Raw genomic sequence first — 10,157 nt, forward strand, 5'->3', positions numbered from 1 at the left:
GTTTAAAAGCAAAATACACAGATGAAAAACTTGCCCATCTGTCCTTTCAGCTGAAGACAACTGCAATACTGACTGCACATCATCCTGACTCTACAGTTACAATACATTTTATTGCACCCAAACACATTTTGTTTTGGATTTCTTTTTTTTTTTTTCTTTCTAAGCAGGTCAGTACTAAATTCCTGATGTGTCTAGAGCACATGGCTCTGAAAGACATGAATTTGCTTTCAGATATGGGCCAGGTTGACCTTTTTTAATGAGTTAGTTTTCCAGGCATGTGTTCAATGAAACCCTGCCTTCCCTTAAGTTCAACAGCTGAAATGATCAAGCAATTACTGAAAAAAAAGCACAGGAGAAAAGAAAAAATGGTTAGTGATCAAGGAACTACAGGAGATGCTCAGAAAAAAAAAAATTAATTTTACTACTTCATGCTTTCATTTCTGATGTGGATAATCCTACATGGATTACACAGACACAGAGAGTATAGGGTTTAAACATCATGTTAATAACTGCAAAAATAATGGCAAAATCAATTTTGTCTTGAGTGGGTTGCAAACAAAAAAGTGCTCCTCCTAGATAACCTTTGCAATAAATTCTGTAGGATCTAAATGGATTTTCATAACACCTGACAGACTTAGAAGCCTTGTATTATTTTCATTCTGTCCTTAAATCCTGAGTAACAACTGAGTCAGTAGCATCAGAAATCTGATTCCAATTAGCAACCATTCAAAAAAGTAAAACTTTTTAAGTATTCCACCTAATGGTGGAATGTGCACTTGTGAAGTGTTTATGCAGTCAGTGCAAGAATTTTCTAAAATAATTCAGCAACACCGTTCTACCTTTGCAATGATGAATTTATTATCACAGTAATTAGAAGGTTTGTAAGACCTTAGTTGTCCGTTTGAGGTTCCTGGGCTATTTATTAGTCACTTCAGCTACTCCTGTGGGCACTGAAATGGGAGAGAGGCACCTCTGAAGGGCAAATAATCCCAATTATGTCAGACAATTATCTTCAAACTACACAATACAGGTTCCTTCCACCTCCTGAATGCAGGTGGGAGCTACAGGACTTGCAAATGCCACACCTGGCTTGAAGCAAGGTGAACTCTGCTCTCTGTGGGATTTGTGGGAGCCCACTAGAAACAGCCAGAAAGACCTTTGTAAGCTAAAAGCAAGAAACTACCAGGTAATCAAAAGGAATGTGAGAAACAACTGACAAAGAGCTGAGAATGGTGCGGCTGGGAAAACTATCAGCGCACCATTCCAAAAAATGATAAAATACAGGGGTAAATTCTTCATGGGTCTTAGACAAAAATGTAAAGGGTTTTAACACTCAAAATGAGTGGCATCAAGAGAGCCACAGTTCATGGAGCTTGCTTCCAGCTCACTGTTAATTACAGGAAGAATAATTCTGAATTATTGTAAACAGATAAAAATTCCTAACTGGTTTCAGTAAACAGAAACACACTCGAAGGAAGAAGTCACCTTCTCAGGTAAAGGTATAAAGACACTCCTGGATGCCCAAAGCATTCATTTAAGAGACACACCTGACACACCAAACTGTCCTTCTTATCTTAGCACAGCAAACAGATTTGTCCTTAAGCATACGCCTTAATGGTAGGGCTGCTTTGCAGTACAGAATACGGAAGTTCAGTTTTATACAAAGTGCAAAAGACACCGTCAGCTACAAAAGTAGTTGCTTCACAGAACGTATTGCACTGGAAGCACAAAGAAATGCCACCCAAAAAACCAAGATTAAGTTGTTTCTCATTCAAAAAAAAAAAAGTTAAGAACCCTGAGACAAAGTTCACCTCTCAAAATCTCTTACAAATTTCTCTAGGACAAGAACCTTCTAAGATACATGCAAGCTTCTCACTAATGGCTCAAGCTAATGCTCACTCTCCATGAGCTTTATGCATTAACTGACAACATGAGATGTATTTCATACCAGATTTAACCAAGTTGCAGGACTCGGGATCTTCCAGTCGGACATCTGAAAAGGAAGCTTCAGATGGCAGCTTCTTCTGTTCCTCTTTTAAACTCTGTGCAATTTGCTGCAGAGGAAGATGTACCACAAAATAGTAGGGTTTTTCTTCTCCTTAATTTAAGCAGCATTATCATAGAATCATAAAATGGCCTAGGTTGGAAGGGACTTTAGAGATCATTTAATCCAACCTCCCTGTCACGGTCAGGGACACCACCTCTCAACTAGACCAGGAAACACATGGGGACCAAGCAGGAATCGAACCTGCGACCTCGGTGTTGTCATTGTTTTCAGCACCGCACTCAAACCACTGAGCTAACCGGTCCCCTAAATTCTGCTGCTTTGATTACAATAGCAGAAAACATACTAAATTGCAAAAGGAGTCAGCTACACTCAGCTTTCCAGTGCTTCAAACACATCAAAAGAAATAGACAGACGTTTCCAAAACAGTAGCAGAAACATTTCAATATCAATTTAAGATTCACAAATATTACAGGGATCTGTGTAAAACACTGTTCTTCCCATTTAGTCTGTTTTTACTGATCTCAAAATAATAACCAGAAAAGCCACCTAGAAGGAGAAACTCAAAATAGAGGAACCCAATTCAACATTCCCTTGGATTTCATAATTTCTGTGATGGCTTTATTCCTATAAATGATATGTGCAGGTGGCCCCAAAGTACTCTCTAGTTTACTCCCTGCAGGAGTTCAAAAAGCCTTCCCTTAACATTACTCAACATTTCCACACTTCAAGATTTTTCCTCTACTTGGTCTGCTTCAAAGCAATGAGAGGAAGCAAGAATGGGCACAGAACTGCATTAATATTTGAGCAGAACTGCACAAGAAATATTTCTGCCCCATGCTTTTAACATTTTAATAATTCATTTACTCAGACAGGAGGTCTGTCTAAATAGCAAGGTTTTGAGGTTTTAAAAGCAATCGAACAGTGAAATGAATGTCAAACCAGGCAAAAACTGGAGTCTTACGAGAACATATTCAGAGCAGCGCAATTCCTTGATTTAGAATGAACTGTAAAATTTCTTCCTAACTGAACGGCCATAGGACTCCGCTTAGAAAGTAAATTAGAAAATAAGTATCTGCATTGCTTGCTTACAGAAGCTGCAGCTAACATCAAAAAGTTCACAAATTTTTAGCAAAAAAAAACCAAGCTAAACAAGCAAATCCGCACTCCTAACAGTTATACTGGCAAAACTTCCGATCACTAGTTGTTCTGAACAGAAGGATCCCATTTAGCTACACTTTGTGTGAGTGGGTATTTTTGCTGTTTCTTCAAAACCTCTCTAGTCCTTAAACTTTCAGTACCAAGGTCAAATACACTACAAACTCACTAGTTTCAGAATTTGTGAATGCCTTCCTAAAAACCTATGAATGGTCCCTTTTAATCATCAAACCATAAAAGTTATAGACATGTATAAAGGCAAGTTCGTAGCAATACAAGTTCAGTACTAAGAAGTTCCTGACAGTGCTTGCCTGCTTACAGGCAAGAATTGAACACCATAGAGTACAGTTACACAATCTTAATCTCTTCCAGCTCTGACTCTGAAGTCAAACCACAGTTTCTCTGCTGACTGGTAAGGTGGAAATAAGGCCTACAATTTTCTGACCACCACCAGCTCTTCTGGTAGACAGAGGAAAAGCAGAACAGAGCAATAAAATTCGTATCTTGACAATCTATGGCAGAATTGCCATTCTTAGCTGACTCAATTCTTTGACAACTTGGGCCTCTCATTATAAAGTGAATGGTAACAGTTATTTAGGGGGGACCTTTACTATGCTTAATCCCTTCCATGCAGTGCTACCTTTCAATTGCCTATCAAATCCAGTTTTCTCTAGTCAAAAGCTAATTTGAAGTCTTTTACTGGCCTTTTTTTTAATTTCTGTGAGCAGTTCCATTCTGAAATCTTCCATCAATATAGCATTAACCTTTTAAAGTAAGTAGAACCAGTTTGACTCCTTTTAACAGGAACATTGACTCGAGGACTTGGAAGACTACAAAAAATGGTCAATACTGATAAGAACTTGAAAAAGGCTACTGGAAACCATTTCTGGACACTTGAATCTATCTAAAGCAAGTCTCCCCTCACGCTGTCTGAGCATAGTGTATGTACACACGAGTACCAAACTAGCTGACCAGTATTTCTGAAGACAAAACTTGCACCTAACTGTGCCTGCCTAAAGCTTATCTTCAGCTCCAGCTCAACTAGAAAATGCACTGAGTAATACCTACTACTTATCAAAGTAAATCAAAATTTGCTGTTGGGAGAGAAAATTCAGAAGCTTCAAGTTTAGACAAAACTATTAACTGTGAGAACTATCTCCAGCTTTACCGAGTTTGACACAAAGCGTTCTCTGACATCTAGTTTAGGGCCATCAACTCATCAGTAGGTGCCAGTTTGACAGTGCCACTAATACTAAATGCACCGAAGAACTGGGTAACTCCATCTGCAAATCACTGTATTGCACAACTGTACATACTGAATATCAAAAGAAACTCAATCAAGGAGGCTTAAAAAGCTGATGCTATACCTCCATCATCTCCAGCTTGTCAGGATATGCAAGATCACCTGGAGCAGGCTTGTAGCCTGTGATATCAGTCTGAATGTAAATATGCGTCCGATAGACAAGACGTTCTTGTACATCTTCTAGCATTTGCTTGACACCAGCTGCAAATGCACCCAGTTGTTCAGCTGAAAAAGGTAAATGAAGGAACAGATTTGTCAATTACAAAACAAGCTTACCGACAGAAAAATTTGAAGCATCACATATAGCACCATCAGAAAACTTGACTTGCTGCTGCTGAAGTCAGACTATTTTTGGCACAGATGCAGACAAGTTTGTGACAATTACCAAATTCTCTACTGCAGTTGTTTCAGGACCCCAAATTTTCACTAGATTGTGCAAATGCGATCTCACACCGATAACTTCAGATGGTGTGTTAGAAGAAAGCGCTCTAGTTATGTGAGACCTGGTGTCCTGGTTTCATCTAGGACAGTTATTTTCCTTCTTATTAGTTGATGCAGTGCTGTATTTTGGATTTAGTACGAGGAAAATGTTGACAGCAACAACTAAAACAGCAGCATGTTAAGTACTGCTTGTGTCAAGTCATAGATTTTTCAGTTTCCCATGCCCTGGCCAGCAAGCAGGTGCAGAAGAAGCTGGGAGGGAGAATGGCCAGAGCCAGAGGAATATTCCCCACCATAGCACATCGTGCCCAGTACCTAAGCTGGGGCGAGATGGCTGGGAGGAACAGCTCAGTGCTCACAGCCTGGCTGGGCATCTGTTGGTAGCGGCAAGCAATCACACTGTGCGTCACTCGTCTCTTCTTGGGTTTTGTTTCCTTTTGTGTGTGTGTGTGTTGCTTTTGTTTCCTTTTGTTTTCCTTGTTGTTTCCTTTTCATTCTTCCATTTTATTTCAGTGACTAAACTCACATGAGCTGTTTTTTTTCCTCTCTGATTCTTCTCCCTGTCCCACCAGGGGTAGGGGGAACGGAGTGAGAAGCAGCCACGTGGTGCTTCATTGCCGGTCGGTGTTAAACCACGACGCCCGGGTACATCAAGCGGTGTTTCTGCCCTGACACCAAACCAACATGTTCAATTTCTGACATAACCAACGTCTGGAGCGTGACTGTCGGGAGCTGACAAGCTAACATACCTACCTACGAGAACAGGTAATCCAAAGCAACTCATGTTCAACTCCAGAACTATTTTATCAGCCTGATTAAGGCTTAAGATTAGGTGAACGATCATATTGACAATTTTTTTTTCCTGATTCCCAACAGCATTACAGTTCTACTTCCAGGAAAACGAGCAATTCTTCATGATATTGGCACAGCTTCAAAGACAAAGAGCTATGCTGCTTTATGCACCAGCTATTGAGTATAATTGTTTATCACTTGATGCAAGGTTAAGACAGTGAAATGATTCCATTAGTTCATTGGTCATACTAAGGAAATGAGATACCGAGTTTTTTGTGTTTATCAGCTCACTTCTATGAGACTTATGAGCTCTGAACACTTTCCAAATTCCAAAATCTCTACCAGCTATGAAAACTCCTCTGATCAAGTTACAGTTTCCAGACTGGGAAACACTACATCAAGGAGAATGAAAAAAAATCAGGTTTGCATTCCTTTGTTTTATGATCAAGTATGCAGAAAGCTCTACATGGACGGTGTACTAGCAGGGCCAAGCAAAGAATTTGAAAAGTTCATTTAAATCAATCCCAGTGCAAGTACACACATTGGGTGGATGCCTACTTGCATTTGTACAATCTAGAGAAAATAGGACTCTGTAACACCAGTATATTAATTCAAATGAAAATATACACAGATCCATAAATACAAATCTTGCTATTAGAAACAAAACCTCCATAATTTATTTAGAATAACATTACTTAATCTTTGACATGTTTAAGACTCATTAGAAAGAAAAAAAAAAATCAAAGGATTTTTCTGCCTACACAATTTAATCATTTTATCAGTTAAGACAATGGTTAAAAACAATCAGGTCCCATCTATGAGTTACCATTGTTCTGTACATGATCTTCAAGCATCTCGTTTTTGAGAATCCCGCAGAGTTCTGAAAGTGTCTCTAAGTGAATGACGTGGATGATCATTGGCCTCAGGACATCATACAATGAAAGACACAACTTCTCCAAGAGCTCACTATGAAGAAAAAAAATAAAAGCAAAATACTTTTCAGGATCCTGCAATGCTAAAATAAAAATTTATCACAAACATAGATGATTTTACGGCAAAAAGCTTTTTTAAAGCTTGGTAATCTTTTGCGTAACAACTTCCAGTGTAGCAGGGCTCACTTTCCAATCTACCTGAAATTACAGTACCGATGCAATATCAGACATCTGAAATGTCACTTATATTTTTTTCTTTCTTGTTTAAAGAGATGCATATTTTGGTTAAGACAACAGTAGCCATCATTCTAGACGTTTTTGCCATTCTCAATGCTCTCTTCACTAATCACAGATTAGGTAATAATGCTGTTGCCAGTAGCTGAAAATTAAGTAATTCTTCAGTTACACTTGGAAATATAAACTGTAAGAATATATTTAAGTATTTACGGTGTGCCTCAGCTGTTGAGTTTATTGCACTATTTTTTTCTTCCTAGTTCACAAAGAATGTCTCACAACAGGACAAGCACAATTCAGTTCCTTTCAAAGAGTTAACAAAAAATGCTCATAAAAGAATGCTCACAGAAGAAACGTTCTGAATGTCTCTTTTCGGTTGTGTTCCATAGCTCTACAAGCAACTTCATAAACAGTAATTCTCCACATTGAAAGCCGAAACAAAGAAGAAAGTTTCAACAGCCTTATTATTAAACACAACACAACCTCAGGTATCTAACTCCTGGCTAAATTTTTTGTTAACTCTTATCTGCACACTGACACTTCACAAATATGTCTTCAGAGCACTTCAACACTTCAGAAAAAATATGAGGCTACTTATTATGCAGCTAAGAAAAATCTAATAGTTATTATTTGAAATATTTTACTTAGATGTAGACAAAATAAGGGATTTGAGTTCTTATAAAAGGAGGTAACTACTTTCCATTGATTCAAAATATTCAAAAGCCTATTCTTGGTGTGAAGACCAACAGTGACAAAATTTCCATCTGAACAACATTTTACACCGATTTCAATTAGGGCTGTTTACTTCAGGCTTTGGACTGAAATAAATAAATTTATTTCAGAACCAATTTAACTATGTCACCTCAAATCCTAAGCATGTCCCACACAAGACCTCAGTTTGTCAGAAGAGAGTAAGACTGCTACCATGCTGGCACTATGGTTGTTTTCTGGCGAGGCTTTATACATTTATGGTTTTGCTTTAGCTTTAGCAGACAAGGAGGGTATAACAGGCAGGTTTATTTTGCAGCTTACACTTACTCAATTCAAGCTACATTTGATTTGAAGATAATGCAAAACTCAAAATCAGTATCTCAGTTATACTAATAGGAATATACTATACTTATGAACGCCATAGCAAGGGAATGTGGCCTGCCCAAATTTCAGAACTAAGTATCATTATTAAAACATACCAGAAAATTGGAGACGAGGCATATCCAATTACTCTAATATTATAAGTCTGTTGCAATAAAAAAAAAAACAAAACAAAAAACCCAAATACCCAATCCAACACTATTCTTTTATAACTCAACATTATTCTCTTATAACACAATTACCATGTGAAGGCAACAAACTGTCCCTCTTCTAGATCTAGGCAGGGCACAGACAGACAGTGTTCTTGTCAGGTGTTCACTACCCTGTCTTCCGTTCAGTTCTGTTCAGCTCTGTACAGGCACATGCCAATACTCCTTGAAAATAAGGGCAGCTCACTAACTCTAAATCCTTGATAACAAAAAACAGCTGAAGTTCACCAGCGAAATTTTATGGCAAAGTACACCAAAAGCTCTGCTGCAGAGAGCAAACCATTGGCATAGAGGCAGCACAAAACCAGCCGAGAGCTGTAGCACTGTAGACTACAACTATTCCCAAAGCAATTATGGATCTTTTATCTCTTTCAGAGCATCTAAAGAGCATTTACATTACTCAGGTTATTTATGGAGAATATAAATTATACCAGCTTCTCCTGAAGTTAAAAAGACGACAAAAGAACATAAAATTCTGATGCATAAATTAACTTTTTTTTCCTTGCTGGCTCAGTACAACTGTATTTAGAGCAACTAAGATGATTACAGGAGTGGAGCATCGCCCTTATGAGGAAAGGCTGAGGGAGCTGGGTCTCTTTAGTTTGGAGAAGAGGAGACTGAGGGGTGACCTTATTAGTGTTTATAAATATATAAAGGGGGAGTCTCACGAAGGTGGAGCCAGGCTCTTCTCAGTGGCAAACAATGACAGGACAAGGGGTAATGGAATCAAGCTGGAACACAAGAGGTTCCACTTAAATTTGAGAAGAAACTTCTCAGTGAGGGTGACAGAGCACTGGCACAGGCTGCCCAGGGAGGTTGTGGAGTCTCCTTCTCTGGCGACTTTCAAAACCCACCTGGACGCCTTCCTGTGTAACATCATCTAGGTGTTCCTGCTCTGGCAGGGGGCTGGACTAGATGATCTTTTGAGGTCCCTTCCAATCCCTAGCACAATGTGATACTGTCTATTTGCTGCCTAACAGTCTGATACGCCACAGCGCAGCAAGCACAGCATGCAGTAATACAAAATCAGCATGTACCACCTACTCCAGTTTTGGTGTCGGTTTTGTGAAGAACTCATTGTAAAGCTGGTGCTCATCCTGGCATACATGGACCATAAAGGCACAACCACTTCGTACCTGTATTCACAGAAACACAAACACTCGATTATTAAATTATTTTCCTTGCATTGGTACCACAGGAGGTATTACAAGATATTATTATTATTATATATATCATTACATTACGTATTGTATTATCATTATTACTATTACTACAGCTATGACTAAATTGAAGCCTTGTGAAATTCAAAATTATTGAGATCAGCTATAAAATTAAGGACTGAAAAGATGTTACTAGCCAAATAAAAGCTCACTGTGAAACTTCTGCCCCTTTATCTTCCTGACAAAATTTACATAGCAATATTTTACGCTTTTTAACGTAGTTTTCATAGAACAATTCTCCACAAAACACCATCACTCAAATCCCCGTGTATTGCCTGATCTAGCTGAGAGGCGTCCCTGCCCATGACCGGGAGGCTGGATTAAATGACCTCTAAGGTCCCCTCCAGCATAGGCCATTCTATGATTCTATGATTCTATAAATATATTAGTAAAATTTTAATGATTCAAAACCAAAAGTGACAATTCTGCATCTGCACAACACACGACCACTTTACCTACCAGAGCACAATGATCTCTGTTGTTCTGACTGGTTAATTCTGTAACAGTGCTCGCGATACTTGGACCAAGCAAAAGCTCCCTCTGGTCGAGGTAACATTGATGGATTTCATTGAGAACTTGTTGATACCTAGCCAAGAAATTAAAACAGTAACTGCATTGGGGAGGGACTTTTTACAAGAGCGTCCCCTGATAGGACAAGGGGAAATGGGTTTAAGTTGAAGGAGAATAGATTTAGATTAGATCTTAGGAGGAAATTCTTCAGTACGAGGGCGGCAAGACTTTGGAATAAATTGCCCAGAGACGTTGTGGCTG

At 38.8% G+C, this 10,157-nt stretch overlaps 1 protein-coding gene and 1 non-coding gene across 2 annotated transcripts in view; both read right to left on the reverse strand.

The window, feature by feature from the left end:
- Window positions 1-10,157, reverse strand: part of COG3 (component of oligomeric golgi complex 3) — a gene marked incomplete at both ends in the record, with an annotated part of 25,478 nt that overhangs the window by 8,520 nt on the left and 6,801 nt on the right. The window contains 5 exons of the mRNA XM_009876293.1: window positions 1,931-2,054; window positions 4,531-4,691; window positions 6,526-6,665; window positions 9,211-9,302; window positions 9,846-9,972. Coding sequence (XP_009874595.1) covers window positions 1,931-2,054; window positions 4,531-4,691; window positions 6,526-6,665; window positions 9,211-9,302; window positions 9,846-9,972 — 644 coding nt within the window. The remainder of the gene's footprint in view (window positions 1-1,930; window positions 2,055-4,530; window positions 4,692-6,525; window positions 6,666-9,210; window positions 9,303-9,845; window positions 9,973-10,157) is intronic.
- On the reverse strand, window positions 2,228-2,310 carry TRNAF-GAA. The gene is given in 2 exon segments: window positions 2,228-2,263; window positions 2,273-2,310. It is a non-coding gene; the product is annotated as a tRNA-Phe (tRNA).

The sequence above is a fragment of the Apaloderma vittatum genome, unplaced genomic scaffold, assembly GCF_000703405.1.
Source record: "Apaloderma vittatum isolate BGI_N311 unplaced genomic scaffold, ASM70340v1 scaffold4719, whole genome shotgun sequence".
NCBI lineage: Eukaryota > Metazoa > Chordata > Aves > Trogoniformes > Trogonidae > Apaloderma > Apaloderma vittatum.